This window comes from Fukomys damarensis, unplaced genomic scaffold, assembly GCF_012274545.1.
Source record: "Fukomys damarensis isolate Sample0158 unplaced genomic scaffold, DMR_v1.0_HiC HiC_scaffold_14, whole genome shotgun sequence".
Lineage (NCBI taxonomy): Eukaryota > Metazoa > Chordata > Mammalia > Rodentia > Bathyergidae > Fukomys > Fukomys damarensis.
Window position 1 is genome coordinate 11569729 of NW_022900926.1, and position 23278 is coordinate 11593006.

Sequence of the window (23278 nt, forward strand, 5' to 3'; positions counted from 1 at the left end):
CACAAAATGTTTTAATGCGCTGTTAGTACCCACCCTAGAGCTTGCCCCACGGTAGGCCTGCAATCACACACACACACATGCACACAGTACTGTCGTTTTAGGAGTAAAGGTGGTTTGCATGGTGGCAAATTTGAGTCAGAACTCGTGTTTTTGCCGTGTGCTGGGGGTGGAAGCTGGGTCCTTGTGAGTACTAGGCAGGCGCTGTACCCCTGAGCTACAGCCTGAGATCGAGGACTCTTAGGGTGCCTAATAAATACAGCGCTCCAAATGCAGGTTTCACCGTATGGGTTCACTGTAAATCATTGTTTTGGCAGCAATAGGAGCGTCTAATAGTGGGAAACGCAGGTTTATTCAATGACTTTCTCTCAAGAGACTTAGTTTTAGGTAGCAGGAGGCTTGGAGAACTTCCACACAGATATGGAGGCAATGGAAGAATTGGACAGGAGGAGACATATTTTGTATCTTTTGCATAAGCCTTTTTGTGTAGTTTGTTTTAAAGTATCTAATGTTAATTTTCTTTTAAAACTGCTTAGGCGCCTTTGTAAGGAGGCATGGGAAAAGGGGCAGCATTGGTGACCTTGTTTCAGCGGAAGACTGAATTCCAGATGCCAATTAAGCAACCTGCACAGGGGCTGTTGGGAGCCAGCACTTTCACAATGAGTCGTTCTACTTTTGGCCTCTGTTTGTTGGCATCTAGTTTTAAAGCAAAACCATTCAGAATTACACAGGTCTTTGAATACAGACACATTCTTAGACGTTTGGAATTCTGTAATAATGGAAAATCTGTAATGACAGAGTCTTGACTTCTTATTTTTAGAATTAGAACGGGGGGCCGGGGATTTAACTCAGTGGTGCCGCTGCCTGCCGCACAAGCGCAAGGTCCTGAGTTTGAACCCTGTACAAAAAGAAAGGAGAGAGAATTAGACCTGGGAAGTGTATTAGAATGGCTACATAAAAGTTTCAGAGATGCATACAAGCATGTGTTTCTTCACATTAAAGATGAAAGGAGAAAAACATTTTGATGAGGACATAGTAAATCTTAAATGTTTCTTAACTGACTAGAATTATTTCACTGTTACTTAGTTCCTACTTACATAGTTTTTATCTACTTTCTTATGTGAGGTGGTGTCTTAATCGGATTTTTGTTACTGTAACAGAATGCCCAAGGTAACTAATTTAGATGCAGAAAAGTTTCACAAGGGCTCACAGTTTGGGAAACTCTAGTCTGAGTTCATGGATTGAGCCCTTTACTTTGAGGCGGTGGGGAAGCAGCGCACCCTGGTGGGATAATGTGGCACAGCAGAAAGGCACAAGTCACAGCCTCGAGCTGAAGACGGAGAAGTGCCAGGGGCTGGTCTGGGGTCCCATAGTCTCCTGCAAGAGTCCCCTGCATGTCTCCCTCCGGTCCACCTTTGGAAGGCTCCACCGTCTCACCAAAGTGCCACGGCAGCAGCCAGGCCCTCGGCCCGTGTAGCATGTGGGATGTTGAGGGCCATTGGCGATCCAGACTGTAGCAGGTGACAACAGAAGGCAGCAGGGTGGACCTTCTAGAGCTTTCAGTGATGCAAATAACCCACTGCGGCATGTGCGGTAGGTTGGCCATCCCTGAGTGAGGTAAATCGACCTTGGAAAAAAAGCAAGGAATAATCAGAAGCTGATGAAATTAGGAGTGTGTTAATTTTTTTATAGTTTTAAATTTGCCAGTGGAAAAGATTATTTTCAGGACTTTTAAAAGGTTTTAATTCTGTGGTACATCCTTTTGTAATGTGAAAAGTTGCTGCGTTATGAAAATATGGGCAATTAGTACATTCAGTTCTTTTCTGGGAAATAGAATAGTAAAAAGTATTTGATGTCATTGTAGTTATTTTATGTAGAGCATTCTTCTATTTGAGGATGATTTTAAAAATTTATTCCAGCTATTGTTATATGACTAGCTTTCAAACCCTTTTAATGGTTGTGGACAGGTAAGAAAAATGAGAGTATTCAGCTTTGAAGAGAAGTTAGGTAGTATTTTAAGAAGTATTATTACTATTTTTTGTGGTCTTGGGAATTGAACCCAGGGGCTCATGTTTGTGAGGGGAGTGCTGTACCACTGGGCTACCCCCCCAGCCCCAGGCAGCACGTTGATAGGATAATTACAGTGACTCTTAGTAAGGCAAAAAATTTAGGACACACACACACACACACACACACACACAACACACGCTTGGAAGAATTTGCAAGCCAAGTGTTGAAAGATGAGGCCCAAAACATTCTTTTACCATGTACTAGAATGGAATTCATCTTTTTCAGCCAGAAGCACACTAACTTTATTGCATTTTTGGAATTCATATATATTGTGAGTTTATTAGAAAATGAAAAAGTTATAAAAATGAATATTCTAATTGCATTATTTTTAGGCATGTAGAGTGCAGCTTGATGATGTTTAGCAGATGGTGTCTGCTTTTATTCTGTTAACTGAAAGTACTCAGTGAATGCAATATTAAAGATATCAATAAAGTTGTTTTAAGACATTTCTTTCAATGCCATATTTACATTTGACTTTATCTACATCTAAATAATGTACTTTGTGCAGTACTCCCAATGGCTTGGAGTTATGGTGACAGATAAGCTTTAATAGCTTTGTAGAGTTTTAAACAGTGACTGTAAAACTTAGTTTCTTTTGGCTTTTGATGACAGTGGTACTTCTAAAAAATGACCTGCAGTTAGGGCTCTCTTTCCTTTTTAAGAATGTAATTAGGAATAAAATGCATCTTAAAAGCCTTTAGATGTATGAAGGAATATACTAATCTGAAATATCAAAGTGTAGTTAGAAATATATTGCTTGATTAGATTAACTTTAGAATTTTTTGTAGGGTTGAGGTTAATTCCCCATGGTAAGTATTAAAATGACTTTGTCAAGACAGTGGTCTTCAAAGTGTTGCAGGTTTTCTTTTTGAGAAAGGGTCTCACTATGTAGTTGAGACTGACGTGGAACTTACTATGTAGCCCAGGCTGGTCTTGAACTCGAAGTGATCCTCCTGCCTCAGCTTCCCGAGTGCTGGGATTATAGGCGTGTATCACCATGCCTGGCTTCAATGTTGCAGTTTTTAATTTGTAATTTTACAATTTACTGGGTAATTCAAAGACACTAATGGTCCCAAACTATTTTAGCATGCAAGAGACTGCACGGAGATGCTGAATGTACAAATGGATGGAATCTTGAACACTGTCCTAAATTTGCATGTAACTACTGTTGAGCTTAGAACAATGACTGTTTTTCATGAAGAATAGAAACTTATTTTCACATGTGTGGAGGCTGGGAAACCCGAGATGGAGCAGCCGGTATCTGTAAGAGTCTTGCTGTGTCATCCTTTGGTGGAGACTAGAGAGCAAGAGAGGACAAGGGAAGACCAAGCCTGCCCTTTTGTAAAGAGGCCACTCCTGAAATGATGGCATCAATCCTTTCAAGATGGGCACTGTCCCCATAACCTACACACCTCCCGTAGGTCAGCACTACCTCACTGGGGACCAGCTTTCTAACACAAGGAGGACACACAGCACATAGTCCCCAGTAAGACGAAGAATCCATTTTGGATGGAACTGAAATCCGTTTCCCATTGATGTTCTGCTTCTTGGGTCAGTACCCACATCTATGCCCTTAACGCCTCTCCATAGCAGATGGACTCTTTGTATCTCTGTTGGTCTTTTTCTTACTCTTGTTTTCTACCACCTCTCTTTATCCCTCCTGAAGATGAAGATGCCTCCTTCATCTTTTCTCATGCTTAGCAATCAGTTTATTCTTTCCTCAAATGCCTTTGCTTTTTTTTTGGAGGATGCATGACTGGTCTTGAAGTGATTTAAAAAATTTGTTCTTTATTTGTGATTCCTGCATCTATATCGATTCAGGTTGAGTGGCTATGGTTTAAGATGGAGGAGACAAAAAATTCTGTGTATTTGATAAAAGTAACTTTTTGGGGGGGTATCAGGGATCAAACTTGGGACCTTGAGCTTGTGAGGCAAGGGGCAAAACCACTGAGCAAAATCCCCGGCCTGATCAAAGTAACTCTTATCCTTAGTGATTAAGGGGATTGGTTTCCTTTCCAAATACACTCTGTATCCATGTAGTCATTTACTGTATGATACAGAACTGTAGAGCAGTTGCATGGAGCGCATGTCTAGTTCCAATGAGTTTTCTGATGATATGGTTGAAGGAATTATGGTCGTGTTCTGATTTTATGTCTGTCATTGCCTGTCGGGGCCCTATCTCTATAAAACGTGTCAAGCTTGATTACAGAGGGAATCTGGAACACTGTCTAGATTAGGCCAGTTCTGTTAAAGTGTACTATACATGGATACACATTATCAGTAGTGAAATCGATAGTATAGACCAGTGGTGGCGAACCTGGGCACGTGTGTCCCAGCCCACTGTTGGTTATCATTGGAGGCTTTAAAAGGTTCACCATCCCTGGTGTAGACCATCCCTTTGTTTCTGTTGTATCAACAAGCCTGCCAGGGGGAGGGTGTCAACCTTTTTGTAAAGCTAGCGTGGCTAAAGCAGCGTGGCTCCCCCAGGTCCATATGAGGACAGTTTCTGTCATTAGCTGTGGCTCTTCTCGTTCATCTAGATTGACTGCATTGCCAGCGATGACTCTGGTCAGTGAGATTGGCCAAACTTCAAACAGTAGTAAAAGTTCCTAACAAAAATAAGGTGTAAGTTTGAACATTTTGTATTGATACAGAATGAAAACAAATCTTAGTCACTGGATGGGGTAGGTACAAAGAGAGCTTTATTCAATCATTTTGGGAAAGCTATCTGTTTTGTGACATCTGTAGGGAAGACTCAATTTTAAAATTATTTTAAACTTTTTTTTGGGTGGGGGGAGACAGGGTCACACTATATGTAGACGAAGCTGGCCTTGAACTTCCTTGGTAGCTACAGGCTGGACTTGAACTCATGATCCTTCAGCCTCAGCCTCCTGAGTGCTGGAATTATAGGTGCTCACCACTACCTCTGGCTTAGGAAGGCTTAATTTTTAGCTACCTGTAGGTTGACAGATTAGTAAGTTTTGACTGCTTATGAAATTTTGGGTAAAGTTTATTCTCTAACACAAGGCTAGATTAGGTTTCTAACCATTTAGCTGCCACTGCCATTGCTTTTAGAAAGCTTGCATGTGCTGTGACCTCTGGTTCCAGTGGCAGCCGGGCCAGCAGTGGTCTTTATCGCTATAATAGAGCCCTTGGGAATCAGATCTCCTGGGGAGCAGTGTGTGTCCAAAGGAGTAGGCTCCTGAGAAGACGGGAGTAAAAGCAGGCAGTCTTCATCCCTGGTGAGGTAACTTCACAGTGGTGACAGGCGTCCTGAGGTACAGGATTTCTTTGTTTAGGACCTCTTGCTTTTAAGTATAAGAGATAAGGAGGTCTTCTGGTCAGCGTCCCTGTAGTTGTTGAGCTGTGAAGACACAAGCATCAGATTCTTTCCTTTCAGCATTTGATCTTTTTCTGGTCTTCTCAGTCTTAGTTTTTATTTTATTTTATTTTTTGTGTGTCACTGGGGTTTAGATCCAAGGCCTTTGTGCTGAGCTACACTGCCAGCAATTTTTATTTTATTTTTTAAAATTTTGAGACAAGGTCTTGATAAGTTACCCAGGCTGGGTTTGAATATGTGATTCATTTTAACTTTTTTTAAAAAATTAGGTCACTGCCCTCTGGCCCCAGAGCCCACTGGTAAATGAAGACCATCAGGGCTGTTTCAGTTCCAGTAAGAAACACAGTGCTCCCTGCTGTGGTTGAGACCTGCATGTTTATCCAGTGAGATTTCCAATCTAGCCCAGTAAGGAGAGACTGAGTCATCTTTTCTGTTTACATGGCAGGATAATAGACCATGGAGTCTTTTGTGGGAAGACAATGGGTGTATCTTTTAAGAGGTTTTCAGCTGCTTTTCTGGCATCTTTTGGGCCCTTCCTTGAGGCTGTCCTCACCCATCTTCCATCCTGTTCAGCCAGTTAATCCATTTCTGTGATTGCAAGGTCCTGGAAGTCCAGGGCCATAGGTTGCTGTGAGGATTCTGAGTTTCTTAGTCAGCTTTTGCGGGTTTTCTCTGGGATTTGGAAAATCTTTGCTAAGCGTCTGAGTTCAGTTTTTGACCAAGGAGTAAAAGTCTTCACAGGAACCAGCTGTTCTGAGGGCCTAACTTACTAAGGCATTGGCCTAATTTACCTTTTTTTTTTTTTACCGTTGGTGCACAAGGGTATTTGAGCAAAAAGATTAGCAGGTTCAGGGCAAGAAGCTCAGTGGTTGGGTGTATGCTTAGCATACGTGAGTTCTTAGATGTAAATACCAACCCCAAACAAAACAACAAAATCCCTCTGTCTCCTAGGTATTGGGCATGCCTTCTTTTCCAATATATCCCACAAATGAAGTTTGATGTACATTTTCCCACTCTGATGTCTGTATCTCTTTCTCTAGAAAGGCCTGGATACAGGCTCCATAATTTCTAAACATAAAGTTAGCTGGAGCTCCAGATGGAGGAGTCCCAGATTCCTTAAATGCAGATGAACCCATAATACCTCATCTTTCTAAAATTTACCTCCTGAGGTCTCCTCCAGCTGGGGCTGCTCAGTTCCTGTTGAGCACCCAATTTGACCTGTGGTTCCAGCTGGAACTGGAGCTACACGAGTGAATTCAGAGGGCTCTGGAAGCAAAACCTTGGGCCTCAGAGGCGGGCTGCAAATGGTGTTCACCAGTGTCCTTTTGCTTGGTTCCTTGATGTTCCTGGGGGACCCCGGTTGTCTCTTTGGAATCCCACCACTGCCATCAAAATGCAAATGGAAAAATGTGGGGCACAGTCAAGTTTTAATGCGTTTGAGTCAGAAGCCATTCGTGGATTGGGAACAGCAGACCGAAAGAGCTTTAGTGTTTCAGATTCATAGTGCCAGAGCTGTGTACTTACAGGGAAAATGTGGAATGCAAAGAAATTATTTCATTGGTTGCAGTTACAAAATCACCTGTTTTGGTTGTCCTTGTTAGGTCACATGATCATATATTGGTCAGCTGTTTCCGATTGGCTGAATGTCATGTGTGTTTCTGTGTGATATAAGCAGAAATGATCACACGGCTCAAGTCTTGCTTGTGTTTTCAATTTAAGCAACATTCAAGCTATATTTAACCTCATTGAGACATTTAAGACCTAATTCCTTTTGTTTGCTCAGGGATTTTTCCAGGCCTTCTCTCCATTTTAAAGTGGCTTTAATATGTCCTCATGGGAAAACACCATTTCGTCTCTTATTCTCTTTCCGATTATAGGGAATAGAGAAGTACTGGGGTTTTTTAGGTGATGCGAATTTTTTGATTGGTTGTGGTACTGGAAATTGAGCTCAGGACCTTCACACTGAGCTATCTGCCCAGCCCTTTAAACATTTTTTGAAAATTTTGAGCCAGGGTCTTGCTGAGTCACTAAGTTGCCCAGGCAGGACTCAAACTTGCAATCCTCCTGCCTCAGCCTCCAGAGTGTTGTGATTACAAGTTGGTGTGCCACCAAGCCTGGTGTGAATTCATTGTAAAAATACATGGTGATAAAGAAAAATTATTCACGACCCTCGTTAAAGATGGTAAGGTATCTTGGAGGTGGCCTATATGTCCATCAATAGATTCATGGACAAAGTACATCTTTTAAAAAAAAATTTTTTTTTTTGGTACTGGGGATCGAACTCAGGACCTTGTGCTTGGGAGGAGGCAGGCACAGCACCACTGAGCTGTATCCCTGGCCCTTAACATCTTCTATTTTTAGTTGATAAATAATGTTGCAGTTTCCAAGGTGGCCATTCATATTTGCATATAGCATTTCCCCCCTTTCCATTTTAATCTTTTCACTGGCATGAGGAGTTTTCTCCATCTCTCTAGATATCATAATTTGAAAGAGGTTATGTTATTTCCAAAGTTATAAGCCAGAAGTTAAAAGCCAAAAGTTTCTCCTTGAGTTTATCAGAGTATCTTCATGAAAGAAGAAAGCAGGGAACATCCCATCTCTGTTAGAAGTAGTTGCCCCCAGGTGAAGGGCATCTGAGGACCGATTCCCCACAGCCTTAAGATTTTTTAAGATAGCAATAATTTCGATAAGAATGACCACTAGCATCTTTCTTGATTCCGGAGGACAGGAATAACCATGGATACAGAGTTTAAAGCATTCCACGTGTGAATGTTAGAAAATTATTACAAACTGCATCCAGGTGAAACACTTCACCCTGCTCCTCTCAGGAACCATTCCTTTGAGACAGTGAGAGGGATGTTTCCTCCCTTCGCCACTTCTGGTTAGATCCAGTTCTAGTCAGCTTCTAGATGTGAGTGTGCCAGAGAGCGGTCTGCATTTAAAATAGCAAACCCAGAAAAAGCAGAGAAAAGGGAATGCACAAAAGCCCTGTGAAAGCGGAAGTACCCTGAGAGAAGAGGAAAAAGAGAGGGGCCAGCAGGAGAAGCAGAAATTCATAAAAAGCAGAGAGAAGCAAAATACTGAATCATGAGCACAGCAGCCTGTTCGGATACTGGAAGAGTTGTTTTGCCCTGAACAGGGTTCCCATTATCTGGGGGATGTGACTGAGCACATCATCCTGAGATGCTGTCCTAGGCTCTGACTTGCCGTGACAGAGACTCTCTCCTTTCACAAAAATGAGAATCAAGCTTCTTCTCCACGTTCTCTGCCTGATTACACCTGACGCGGGGATCCATGTTGTTGCAGAAGCCATTCTGAGTAACACTGTTGTTTCGTCCGCTTAGTGAAGAGACCTAGCCTTGGCCTGTGACCACCTTCGATGTCACCGTGGTTTGCCTTCAGCAATAGTGCCCTTAAGGCAGTTTAGTCACAAGTCCCACTTCCTTCATGTTTGCAGTTCCCTAGGCACTGACCTCTAGACGCAAGCCAGAACAGGTGGTCAAAATATACAGCGAATATCGAATACAAATTTTATGGTAAAAGATACATCGGCATCCGTCCCCACCACATATTCCCTCTCCCTTGGAAGACACTTATCCCACTGTCCTTGCCACTTTCTGAAGCAGCTCTGGAAGACCTCTTTCGTGAGTGTCTTTGTGAGGTGTGATCAAAACTACAGTGATGTTGCTGCTGAGTGCCAGGCTCTTAAAAACATTAGGGTGCAGGCTGGGGATTTAGCTCAGTGGTTCCACTGCCTGTCTCGCAAGCACAGGACCTGAGTTCAATCCCCGGTACCCCCAAAAAAGAAAACATTAGGGTACATCCTCACCCACCTTATTCACTGGGTGTGGCCCCATGCAACTTCGGGCTCTTCCCTAAAGTCAAAATGCCCATGGGAGGTCCATGTTTTTAATTAATTCTGGACATTGAGGCAGCCACCACAGGGCAACTAAAGACACAAAAGAGGAGTCCATCCTGTTAAAGTCCTCTAAGTCAGGTATCCTGCATGTGTGTGAACAAGTTGACAGTCAGTATTAGTGTGGTAGCATGATCTTAGAATCGCTCTGATTGTGGTGATATCTATCTTCCTCCCTCGCTTTCTTCCCCCCTCCTCCCTCCCTCCCCTTCTGTCTGTCCGTCTGTCTGTCCATCTCGAGACAGGGTGTTGCCATGTAGTCCAGGCTGGCCTTGAACTCGCAAGGATCCTCACCATACCTGGCGTTGTTTTTCTTTCTGATTTATAATTTGCTATATAAAACTCTTGCTGACCTGTCTCTGTTTTTGGACATGTGGTTAGATTACAGGAGAAATTAAGACCCTGCAAAATGCAATAATACAACAAGATAAGCGACTGGCCAAAGCAATGGTGGGCGATGGTTCCTTTCATATCACTCTGCTAGTGATGCAGTTATTAAATGAAGATGAAGTGAACATGTGAGTAATACAATGTCCTGGAATATTATTTTCATATTATTACTTCAGTATGCATAAACATAGTAGAACTCAAAGTCATTGAAATTTGAAAGAAATATTCTTTATCCCAGTTAATAATATATAGAATTATTGAGACATTTTTCTTCTAGACTTTTTCACTGTGTTACTGTCAAATGGTAGCGCTTGGTTACACAGCTGTTTTGCCCTCATTAATTATATGACCATTCTGGAGTTTGATTCTCCAGTCTAGGTTGGGATTCTGGGAAAAACTTCTGGGACTATTGTTCAGCCACCTTTCATTAGTTGCTTGGTTTGGGAAACTCACTGACTATCTTAGTACACAGAGAAAATAATACTACCAACCCAGGTACGAGCTCTTAGTACAGGGCCTGGCACATGGTAGGCACTTGATAATGTAGCCATCAGAGCTGCTGTTTCCCTAGGGGAGTGGGCAGTTTCAATTTCACCTCAGTCATTCTTAGAGTCCCATTCCAAGGTCATGCTAAAGGTGGAATAGCAGTCTTCCCTCTCTGCTTTCCAGCCTGGGGTGGCAAACTTGGCTGTTTCCCCAGCTCTTTGGGAGACTGCCAGTGCCCCTTACTCTGCGACTTCTGTGTAGCTCGTTGATGAAACCCAGGCTAGGGCCAGAATGATTGTAGATGACTACTGTTTTACACCTTGACATACCTGTTCCCCTTAGGAATGAAGAACAAGGCTTGGATTAGGGGAGGGTGAAGAAAAGGTAAAATAGAAGAGAGAAAACAAAATAAACGAATAACTCAGACTACCTTGCTACATGTGATCATTATCTGTGTCTTTAGAATTCGGTCTTCTGTTCTGTCCCAAGCTGTCTTCCTAACAGCAGTCTTGGGCACCCTTCCAGGGCAGAGAGGCGCAGAGACTTTAATTTATTCAGATAGATAGCACCTGTGGATGGACGTACGGTGGCTGTGGCCTTGCCCATCAGAAGGAAACACAGATGCTCCTGTGAGGAGAGAAGCCAAAGAAGTGTGACCCAGGGAACGAATAGCGAGCAGGCAGGAGGAGCGCCAGAGTGTGCGAGAACAGTGTGTTTGCAGTGTTCTCTAGGGAAGTGGCCAGTGCTGGCCGTCTGGCTGTCCCCAGGCGTGTCTGTGTGTGTGGAGAACTGTTTAAGGACTCGGTCCAGTGTTGCAGTCTCAAGTCCAAGGGCAGCCTTGAAGTAGCACTCCTTTCTCAGAGGACCTCAGTCTTCTCTCTTAAGACCTTCAGCAATTGGAATAGATCCGCCACGTGCTGGAGGGGCGGAGGTGTCAGCTTAGAAGTGGTGATGTTGCCTCAGTGTGGGCGCCTAAGTAGAGTCAGGTTGATTGTTTTCAGGAAAGACATTGTTTATATGGAGGATTTTTAAAAGTCTCCAATCTTTGATCCTATCCCATATAATATAGAAGCTACCTATATTGTCCGTCACTTGTCCTTTAGTTATTTTTACTTTTTAAAGCATGGTTTCATGCATTAGTGTTTAATAAAGTATTGGTTAGTGGATTGGATATGGAATATGCAGGGACTATTTTTTTTAAGTCAAATCCATTCAGGTAAATATTGCCCAAGGTCATTTATGTCCTCACAGTTTAGATGAAAGAAATAGAAACACATACCAGGTGTGATGTGCGTGCCTGCAATACCAGCACGCAGGAGACTAGGGCAGGAGGTCTGCTGCACGTTCAACATCTGCTTGAACTAGATAATGAGTTCAAGGCCAGCCTAAACTACATAGCAAGTCCCTGTATCAAACCCTCCCCCCAATCAAAACAAGCATAAAGTAGAGGGCCGGGATGTAGCTCAGTGGTGCTACTGCCTGTCTCGAAACACAAGGTCCCGAGTTCGATCCCTGGTACCAAAAAAAGAAATGCAAGAGGTCAAATCCAGCAGGTGATTTGATAATATACCTGTCCTATCTTAATTTGAAATACAAGCTTTGGTTCTGGACTCCAGGTTCAAAATTCTGTTTTGTATATAAATTTGCTTAAAATAAATTTGTACTATTATAAAGAAGTCTTTCTCCAGACCAGTCTTGGAATTCAATTCTGTTCTCTTCTGTTCATTTATTTTTTTTGAGACAGGGTCTTGCTATGTAGTTCAGGCTGGCCTTGAACTCATGGTGATCCTTCTGCCTCAGCCTCCTGAGTGCTAGGATTACAGATGTGCACTACCACACCCAGCTTGTATTTCTTTAAAGAAAAATAATTTATGGAATTCTCTCTCTGAAAAGTCTTGGCCTTTTTCATGCCTGCTTGGACATAAAGTTTCCTTTGACATGAACATCTTGAATTCCCCAGTTTATGACAGATGAGCCCCAAGCGGTTGACCTGCTGTCTCATGCTTTAACTCACAGAACACAGTGGGGGACAGTATTGAGTTAGAAGTGTGTATGCTCTGTCCTTTTAAAACATTTTTTATTGGTTTTTTGAGACAGGGTCTCACTATGTAGTTGAGACTGACCTGGTACTCACTATGTAGCCCAGGCTGGTCTCAAACTCACAGCGATCCTCCTGCCTCAGCCTCCTGAGTGCTGGGATTACAGGCATGAGCCACCACACCGGGCTTGCTCTGTCCTTTTAAATGACCCTAAATACAATGAGGTGAGGTCACATTTAGGAAGTGGGTGTGCAGGGATAATGAGAAATGTTACATGTACAAGGCTGGTCTAAAACACTGTGTTGTCCTTATGTCATAGCAGAGAAATGAAGCTGAGGAAGAGAGTCAGGAAATCAGTTAAATACTTTATAGGAAGACTAATTTAGAAATACGAAAGACCTAGGAAAATACCTCATCTTTCCCCCACACAAAGCATTGATCAAGATAATTTAAATTAATGGTGGCTGTGCTTGCTTCAGCAGCACCTGCATTAAGTCAATGATGGTTTATTAGAAGGGTGTTTGAAAGCTCTTTCTGTACTGCGGGTGCATGCTTATTTCTTTTGTAAGTAACTGCTGCCCTCTAGTGAGAGTTTAATTTATTTTCCATAATAAAGTCCCTATATCAAAGTGCAAGGTGGAAATGATTGATCCCACTTTTCAAAATATTCAGAATCTTTTAGTGTTTAATTGAATAATACAGTAAACATTTTTTTTACAAAGAACCATAAAGATTTGAAAACACAGAGTAACCCTAAATAAACAGGCTAAATAACTATCACAAACATACTTTCAGTTGGGAAATTTAATTAAGCTTACATTTTATTTGAATTCAAGTAGAATGTCTTATAAAGAAAACCATATTTTAAGAGATAAAGTGTATTAAGTTTTCACAGAGTGCCTTCAAATAGTAAGTACTGTGTATTAGTAGTTATATTCAAACATCCAGAACATTCCACATAAACAATATAAACTTTATAGGTGCTGTGTTTTTTTGGGGATATATATATAAGTAACTTTTTGAGTTGTGTATGCCATATTTACTGTGTAAAAATTTCTTCACGAACTGTAAAATAGTATTTACTTTTATATCTTTAATTATAATTACATATACTCTTTAATTATAATTACATCAAGATTTAATTTACTCCTGCAGTTTCGATTTAAAAATCAATGTTAGCCCTAATCATATGGGTTCGCTCGAGAAGGTATTTTTACCTTCAGAAGGGATTAGTTTGTTACTTGGTTTTTCGTGTGTTGTTGCTTAATGTGTTGCTCAAAGTGCGATCCCCTCCTGCCAGAGGTGTGGATGCGCTTTTGGAATTGAAGCCGTCCGTAGAAGACGTCCTTCGGGGCAGGCGTCTGACGTTGCCCTTCCAAGGGATTGACACTTTCAGAAGTCAGGTTGGCTTCGTGAAGCTGGTAGACGGAGACCACATCCCCCCGCTTTTGGAGATTGCAGGTAAGACGGACAGCAGTGCCCTCACAGACAACTTATTGGATGAAGTAGCAATGTGTGAGTTTTTGTCATAGAGGTTCAACGTCTTTTAACCTTTGGAGCCAGTGCCTGTAAAGTCATTTTATGAGCGCCTTGCTTTGGTATTATTTGCTTGTGTGAATAAGGGTTATACCAAGCGCCTGAAAAGTTGTCGTGACTCTTACGCCCAAGGAACGCGCCAATTCTGAGGGTTTCTGGAAGGTGCTGGACGGACTCAAGTCTGGTCCTGAGTCTGAAGGGTCCCAGGGCTCACCATGAAACTCCGTGTGTAGCGGACACTTAGTAAGTATTGAATGAATGAGTCTCCAGCCACCGACCTGGAGGCGTGGGTGTTGTTATCTGTCGCAGGGAGAAGGTAGATGAATCAGCTGCATTTCCATGTGTCCTGCTCCCTCCTCCCTTTCTAGCTGTTACTCTGAGCAGAAAGCCAGGTTGTGATGGTGTAAGGCTTCACACGTGGAGACCACTTGTTGGGACTGAAGTTGAAAGTGTCAAGGAATTACATGTAGGAAAACACACAACCTGCCTGAGCGACTTGGGGTTTATCGGTTGGCTGTCATTTTACATGGCCTCATCTCAGGTTCGGTCATCCTTGGCTTTTCATGCACTCTCGTCATTGGTCCACGCATGGCCCACTTTTAGCTTTTTTCCATCTTCTTTTCCTTTTACCACGTTTTCAATCCCCTCTCCCTCTGTCTTTGTCTATACACTTAAAAATAAAGTAATAACCTGGGAACCTATCAAAGAAAACAAGGACTTGGGTAGTATAGTGGTACTCATGGTTAATGGGTCCTGGTAGGTGTGACGAGTACCAAAAAGAGGACCAAACAAATTGTTTTGGCTGGGAAGTTCCACCGAGTGTGTTGAATGCCATGCAAGTGATGAGTGAATGTTTGGATCAAAATACTCCGAGTTCCAAATTCTACAAGTTGCAGAGAGTCAAGGACCAACGTATGACTGTAATACCAACTATGTTGTCCTCTTCACAGTTTCTTGGCCTTTGACTGCTTAAATGAACCAACATTGTGAAGGTGGAGTCTGTTATTTCCTTCTGTTCTCCCAAAGTACATATACATTTATTTTAGTAGCCTTAACTTCGCATAAAGAATGTTATGTTGTCTGTGACCACTTAGTATTATATTGCCTCTGAGCAGTTTAGTAATTGCTTCTTGAAAAGTGCATCTGGATTGAAGGCAGGGTGTAGTGAGGATTGGGTTTCATTGTTGGTAAGTTTGTCTTTTAGGGTATTTGTGATGAATCTTTTGTGAACATCAGAGTTTTTATAGGGCTTGATCATCATTCAGAGTAGTTATTGAGCTAGAATGACATTTATGTGCTATCAGTTGCATTGTCCAGTATATGGTTTAAGTTTCTTGTTTTTTTTTTTGTTTTGTTTTGTTTTTGGTACCAGGGATCGAACTCGGGCTGTTGGATTTGCAAGGCAGGCAGCGGAACCATTGAGCTAAATCCCGGACTGGTTTAAATTTCTTAGTTACTGTTCATTTGAGTTTATCAAACATGGAGCTGTTTAGTTAGATTTCTGTTAAGTATATTTTACATAAGAACATTTCATTTGGATTGTGAATCTAATATTCAGTTTTGATGCTACTGGTGAAACAACCACATGCATCTTAGTTAAGCTTTTTATAAATTTATCTCCTCTCTATTAATTTCTTGTACCTAATGTAGCCTTAAGGAATTATACTTTGGCAGGAATAATTCATTCTGTCCGTGTGTAGTTAGCTAGCATTCCTTAGGTGTTTGGGTTAAAAAACCTGAGAAAAATGTTCCTTGTCCTTGACAGAGGTTATAGCCTTGTGTAGAAACAGATATCGACTAATTATAATGCACTATGATCAGTCCTGTACCTAAAGGCAGATACAGAAAGTACTCATAGGAGAAGGAGTCTGCATGCAGAAGAATAAGTAAAAGCTTTCACTGGACAGGTTGTAGGAGGGCGTTCTAGGCAGAGGGCACTCATTGTATGTGCAAAGAGATCAAGGTATATTTTTCCCCACCCCTCCCAATTGTTACTATTACTATTGACTTTTACTAATTTTTAGCTATTTAGCGATTATTGCTGGTTTCTTTTCTTGTGTTTCTGTATTTAGATTTCTGTGTCTGTTGGGATAGATATCCCTTCCACTTTATTGGTTTCTTTAGAGTCCAGCCTTCCTCGCAGGGCTTGATTTCCAGCACCACTCAGAGGAGAAAATTAGTAATGTTGACAACCCAAAGACAAATGAGGTACTGAAACTCAGTAAAAATCAATTAAAAGCAAAATTGATACCACTCTTAACAATGCACAGCAATAATAATTTAGACTCAAAGGCAAACCAGGTATTCACATACAGTAACAATTTACTAAAGGCAGTGACTATACCACCATTAACAATGGAAATGGAAAAAGAATAAAAAATTTTTTTTGTTTTATTTTGAGACAGGGTCTTGCTAGATAGTTCAGTCTGGCTATGAACTCACTATATAGCCCAGGAAGGCCTCAAACTCATGGCAATCTTGCTGCCTCAGCCTCCTGAGTGCTGGGATTATAGGTATGTGCCACCACATGGAAAAAAATCATTAACAATGGAAATGGAAAAAGAATAAAAAATTTTTTTTGTTTTATTTTGAGACAGGGTCTTGCTAGATAGTTCAGTCTGGCTATGAACTCACTATATAGCCCAGGAAGGCCTCAAACTCATGGCAATCTTGCTGCCTCAGCCTCCTGAGTGCTGGGATTATAGGTATGTGCCACCACACATGGAAAAAAAAAAAGTAAAGTAAAATCTGAGAACAAAAGAAAAGGAAGATGAAGAGGAGAGAAGTGAGCTTAAAAATCCAGTTAAAGAATAAAAAGTAATAGAATCAGGTAAAAGAAACACACAAACACATGAGAGAAAAAGAGGAAAAAAGAAAGCAGAGACCAAAAAGAAAGAAAAAAGAAAACGCGGACAAATGAGAAAGAGAAATGAGTCCAGAAGAATCCTCCAGGTTGAGATGTTTGGTAGGTAGTTTCTTTCCAGGGCTGGTGAGATATTAGAATATATTGGATTCCACCAGATATAGGGGAGAGATAATGAGTCACAGCTGAGGCCTGTTAGTTTCTACAGCCAGTTTTTGCTATCTAAATGCTGGATCCTGTCCTGCCTTTCCCACAGGAAAGGGTGGAGCCTGTCACTGGTATGTTCTCTGCCTCAGGGCTGTATTCAGTTTAGGGGCTTTTTCAATTTCTTTATTGCCCTTCTATGTATCGTGAGCCACTGCTCTTCCCAAGTGGCTCTGTGGACCGTGGGCTTGTGAGGCACTGCATTTGCTCCACAGGCCCCTCTGTCCATGTACCCCAGGCTGTGGCAGATGCCCAAGTGTTACACTTGGTAGCTGGGGAAAGCAAATAGATCATGAGTTCTGTGATGGAAGTAGATAGCAAGGGGAGCCAAAAGTTCACGGGACTTAATGCCAGCACTTTCACACTCAGCCTACCCAGAGAACCACATGTGCCTGGCTTTTCACCACGGTGGGTGGTGCTGTTGTTGACCATTGTGTCCTCTGCTACCTGAGCTCTCTGCTGGTAAACCTTCTAGGGGGTTTGTGAATAGCTTCCCCCTCTTTGGGATTGTTTCATAGCTGTGGTAGGGTGACCCCAGAGACCATGAAGTGTGGACATTCTGTGAATTCTGCTTCCAAGAGTAGTTCAGCCTTGAACAGTAAACCCTTTCTCAAAATGGCTTCCAATTATGTCACTCCTAAATATGGCAGATGTTGCAGTGGATTTCTTCTCCAAAGCTAGCCTGCCAAGGAAAGAGAGTAAAACCCTACACTGTATTTATAGGTTACAACAACCAGGGGCTTTTTCTAGGGCTTCTGGCCTTGTCTGGGGTTATATTACCAAAAAGTGCACTGAGAACAGAATTTAGTTTCTCTCATGCATGCTGTTATTCTTGCTTTGATTAATTGCATAAGGGAAACAATTTTATATGTTCTTATAGCCAGCAAGGCAAAATAGAACTTTGTTTTTTAAAAGAGTTGTTATTTTTATTAGTATATGTTTACAGTATGTAATGATTGCATTCATTGTGGGGAGCTGATATATAGATATATATATATGTATCACATCTTAATAGAACTTTAAAAGTCAGAACGTTTTCTTTTCTTAGTACATGTTTGAGATATGTCCTTGCTTTTAATCACTTATGTGTATGTTGTTCTGTTGCCTATGGTTATAGTTTCTGTGCATGTTCATAAGAAATCTAAATATTTTAATACATGTGGAAGGCTTTGTACAGCATTTATCCCCTCAGTGAAACAATACATATGTATGAGTTACTTCAGGCATTGAAGTTGAGTTGGAGCCTCCATTTACATAGTGTTCAGATAATGTGGAATTTTTGCCCCATTTTGCTTCTTGAGATGTATTTTAGTTTTTTTCTTTGGTGCTGGGCATTATGATCTATCACTGAGCTACAACCCAGCCCCTAGATTTGTTTCTTAAAGAATACCTCAGAACTAATGCTACTTTATTCCAACAGCATCAGTACAATAATGACTATTCTGGCTTTGTGCCATATTTTAGAAACTTTTGTTTGATGGCATATTCTAACTTCTAGAAGGTTATATTTTATTGACTAAGGCACTCTACTTATAAAAACTTCACAATACAGTATGTAGGCATGCATATAGACACACACATATAAATTTAGTTTGCTGAAAATAATGGAAGCAGAGTTAGTGTTACTTAATGGAAAGGAATAGAATTTGTAAACAAAACAAGTAGTCTGATTTACCTAATTTGCATTGAGTTTTTAGATGTATTTAAATTGTCAGAGTATTATGTAGTTATTATAAAAGAGGAATAAACTTATTACTGAAAATTATCAGAATAAGAGTAAGTTTTTAATGTATAAAATTGAAAATCATTGTACATTTTGAACTAATAGTTTGAATAGGTGAGCTTTTCCTATTGGTGGAGTTAAAGGTGTGCTGCCCTAAAATATTCTGAGCTGAAGGAATCTGTGTAAACAGCAGAAGCAGGAGGGTCTCTCAGTGATCTCCCACCCTTTTCCCATGAAGGAGGTCATAAAACCAAGGCAGGATTTTCTCTGCGTCCCCCAAAAAGGTTGTATCAGAGTCACCCCTTTCCTGAGTGCATAGGGACAGAGAGGAACCTGAGCCAGCAGGCCCTGCAGAGTCCCTCCAGTGTGGCACCATCCAGTCTCTCTTCTCTGTAGCTCTACTTCATCAAACCCACCCAAATCTCACAAGTCAGTAATCCCAGCACTTGGGAAGCTGAGGCAGGAGGATCACTGTGAGTCAGAGGCCAGCCTGAACTGCAGTATAAGAACTACATGGCAAGACCCTGTCTCAAAAAAAAAGAGAAAAAGAAAGAAAGGAAAACAAATATACAGGATTACCCTTTCTTGGGGAGGGTCCTCCTTTTCTCATGTAAAGCCCCTTGTCACATCAAAGTTATCTTAAATACATTCCCGTGCTTTTCTTTTGCTTCTTTGCCTTTTGCTGTGTTCTCAGCCATGGACATAAGAGGGATGAGTACAAGATATTCCTGTTTCCCGGAACCACTGATATTTGAGTTACTCGTCCAGTAGGAACGGCTCCTTCTGGCACCTGCTGTGAGCTGAGGAGACCCTGCCCACTTCTGCACCCTGTCCCCCTTAGCTTTCTGGTGGCCACGGCGACAGAGGGCCCGGTGTATACTATCGGAGGCTCCACTTCTGTTTCCCGTTGTGACCTTGAGTGACCTTGTTTTCTAAAAATAAAATAACACCTTCTTCCTCAGCCCTACTCTGTAGTCCTTACAATTAAGGAGATACAGAGGATTGTGCATTTATATGGCATTTCTCCATATTCTACAGTGATGAAATTGCTTTGAAAAGCTTTTTGTGTAGAAATGGTTATGTGATTTTATTCATTTTTTTTCAGCAAATGCAATTTTGCTAAGAAGGCTTTTAGATTGAGAGATTGCTAAAAATTTAGCTTGCTGGAATTATAATGGTCCTTGAATATCTTTGCTCAAAATGAGAAAAGTGCCCTTAGTTAGCATGAGAAAAGATTCCAAGTATATTTATCTCATAAAAGGAACATGAAAAGTTTTTAGGACATCGTGCTTTCTCTTGTGATCTCCCTCCCTGAGATGCAGAGAGACTGTGTCCTGTGTTTTCTGTCCTGGTGGGAGTCTGTTCAGTGCACCTTTGGGCCCTTGGCTCCTCTGCTCCCGCAGGAAGACTTGGACTTGTAACCCTGCAGGCGGGCGCTTCTCTCCCACCGGGAGGGCTGCATTCCCAGTCCCACAGTGAGCGGCCCTCGGTGGCTCCCTCCACTTCCGCCTGTGTGCGCCCTGCAGGCACACGCCCATCTTGCTCACCTCTTCGTGGTCCTTTCCCTTATCTCTCTTTCATTTACTTGGTTTTCAGGTATCCGCTTGGACTTACTTGGTGATAGGCTTCATGCTACTCATCTCACAAATATCACTTCGTTTGGTTTTTGCAAACCAGGGAGGTAGAGACCACAGAGGCGAAGTCATGTGCCAGTCTTCGCCGTGCTGATGTCTGTCCACTGTAGATGTAGCACCTGGGCGCCCCAAGCATCTCCTAAGAGCACCCTTTACCTTCTTGCCTGGCTGAGACCTAGCTTTTCTTGGAGACGACCACTTCCCTTGGGAGCTGCTGCTCATCTCCCTAAAGCCTTGCCGCCAGAGGCCCATGGTGTTACCCAGGGTCAGTGCCCCGTGCCCTCACAGGAAGGCCTTCCCTTACTCCTAGTCGGTGGCTGTGGTTTTGCTATCCTCCCCCTCTTCTTTTTGCTCCCGTCTGAATATTTTCTCTCTGAGCCGCATCCACAGTCCCTATCCCCCTTTCTTTTTTGCAGTACTGGAGATTGAGCCCAGGACCTTTGCACTGAGCTGTATCTGCAGTTCCGATAGAGCCTTGTTAATTCACTAAGATGCCCAGGGTAGGTAAGCCCGAATTTGTAACCCTCTTGCCTGAGCCCCCCAGAGTACCAGGATTATAGGCGTGCTGCCCGCGCCTGGCTTCTCTCACTTTGTGAAGTTCTCTTTTCCTAGCTCACATTGCAGTCGTCCCTTGCTTCTGCAGCGTGAGTACAACCTGTGTCACCATCCTGGTTCAAGATGAGCTTTAGAGCCAGACGGAACTGAGTTTGTCCCCCATGCGGCCTGCTCCCAGCTGGGTGCCTTCCTAGCCTTTGATCCTTGGATTTCTTTACTTGTAAAATGGTCCCAGTAAGCAGAGCATTTGGCACATGTACCCTTTTTAATTGGTGGTAGCTGTTATAATTGTTAATAAACACCTTTCCCCACCACCATCACCGCTCTTACTTTTCTGAAAATGTCTTGACTCCTGGAACTCAAGCATCCCATACTCGGCTTCCTAAGTGTAGCGAGGCCTTTGACTTTGCATCTGCCTGTGCTATCCTATTTCTGAGCCCTTACTCTGGAATGCAGCCATCTGTTGACACAACCTCCCACCCCTCCTGCTGTGTTACCGCAGTTCGCTTCTGCTCAGGATCCAGGATCTCGGAGTTCTCCAGACCCTTCCAGGCCAGCCTGGACTTACCCTTTCTGTCTCAGACGTCACCCCCTCAGAGAGCCTTTCCTTGTCTACTGTGAGTAGTTATCTGTCATTATACCCCAGCTGGAGTCCCTTCCAGACTTTATTACAAATTTTCATTGTTATCGTCTGTCTCTCTGACTAGATTAAGCTCCATGAGGGCAAGGACCATGACTGCCTTGTTCACCATTGAGTACTTTTATTATGTGTGACATTAAAGAGTGCTACTAAAGGGCTTATCGCATGAATGCGAAAGTGGAGAATCACACAGTCCCGTGGATTGGTTGGATGGCACGTGTGTGTTTTCCAAACTCAGCTGCAGCCTAGCCCCATGGCTCCTGAACACTTCTCTCTCACTTGTCTCCTTGCCCTGCTTCAGCTTCCTGTCTCTCAACGGACAACCCTAAGCCTGGGCCCTGCTCACTTTAAGTCCCTGTGCTTAATACACTTAAAAACTTCATTTCTAATTACACTGATGAACACCCCCCCACCCCCACCCCACAGACAGGGCAAGTTTAAGTTGCATGGAAAGATCATTAATCTTAGGCAGTCTCTTGCCTTGCTTACATTTGCATGAGAATTGGACTCACTCTGGGTGTTCTAGAACCTTCTCAAGTCTTGTGCAGATCTCTGGACAGCTCATTGGAACTCACTGGCTGTTAGGACAAGAAGGACACTGAAAGACGCTGATTTCTCACGACCTCCTTGGTTGTGCTGTCCGGGTCCGGTAAGGTCCCCAGGAGCCAGGTGACCTGGCTGGTGTTAGAACTCACACTCTGGTTTTCTGTAAGCTGCCCGTGCCACGGGGCACACCATGCCTTATACAAGAGTGTGGCTTTTTCAAGACTTGCTTTTAAGAACGAAGTATTTTAGACTTTGTTTGACAGTGTTACACAGTAGTCAATTGGAAATACCTATTTAAAATGATGAGTATAAAATTTGAAAGTTGAAGTTGGTGTCAACATTATGTCAGCCTTTATTTGGAAACATATTTCAAATCACTTTTCTGAAGCTAAGATGAAGCAGTTGAGACAGGATGTGGAAATGGGAATCTTTTAAATAGGAATGCCGAAAAAGGCTTTACGGCATCTATTTATTTAAAGTTTAAATGACTAAAAAGTGACTCTGATATCTTATTGAGGTATGTGGAATAATTTTTATCATAACTCACAATGATGTTAGAAAGTATCTTCCAACTGGAGACCATGCAAGGAAATAGCTTGCTGTGTGTTGTTTATTCACAAATCCGTGTTTAAGACTAAAATCTAATGTAAAACTATTTCTGTTGTATCCACAGTGTAGACATACAAATAGAACATACTATATAATTTAAAAATATGTTAGGACTACTTAATTTACATTTAGTATGTGATCATTCTTTTGTATATATGATCGTGATTATTCTCAAATTTGAGATCCTGCTATCATGTAAACATTCTAGCTTTAGAGAAAAGGAAAAATGTCAAGGAGAAGGGGGGAAGATTTTACTTTGCAAAAGAGGTACTTAATTTAAAATACATGATATTATTAAAATGGATCTGTTATAATTTACTTTTAGATAACTTTTGGCAACTTCTTTACAATTTAAGTATAAATTTATTGGTACTACATTTTTAAGAGTTCACTTGGAGAAAATCTCCTGTATAAAAATACATACAGCCAGGGATTTGGCTCAGTGGTTCCTGCCTCACAAGCACAAGGGTCTAAGTTTGATCCCAGTACCAGAAAAAAAAAAAGAAAGAAAGAAAGAAAGAAAAATTTATGTTAAATCTAAGAAAAAGGTAGAGTTATAATTATGGGGATTACAAACTATTATTATTTTATGATATTTTATGTTTCAATATTCTTTTATATATGGCAAAGATTCCTAATATTTAAAATATATTTTAAAGAAGCTATTTTTCAGACAACTTTCCTGTTCAGCTGTGAAATGAATTGTGTTAGTTAGGAAGTGCTCTTGGCT

General features: G+C 41.8%; 1 protein-coding gene across 4 annotated transcripts in view; it reads left to right on the forward strand.

Moving 5' to 3' along the window:
• Akap7 (A-kinase anchoring protein 7) overlaps positions 1–23278 on the forward strand; it is a 118278-nt gene that overhangs the window by 19804 nt on the left and 75196 nt on the right. For all 4 annotated transcript variants that reach the window (XM_033763234.1, XM_010639127.2, XM_033763235.1 and 1 more), the window contains 2 exons: positions 9705–9841; positions 13539–13699. In XM_033763234.1, coding sequence (XP_033619125.1) covers positions 9705–9841; positions 13539–13699 — 298 coding nt within the window. The remainder of the gene's footprint in view (positions 1–9704; positions 9842–13538; positions 13700–23278) is intronic.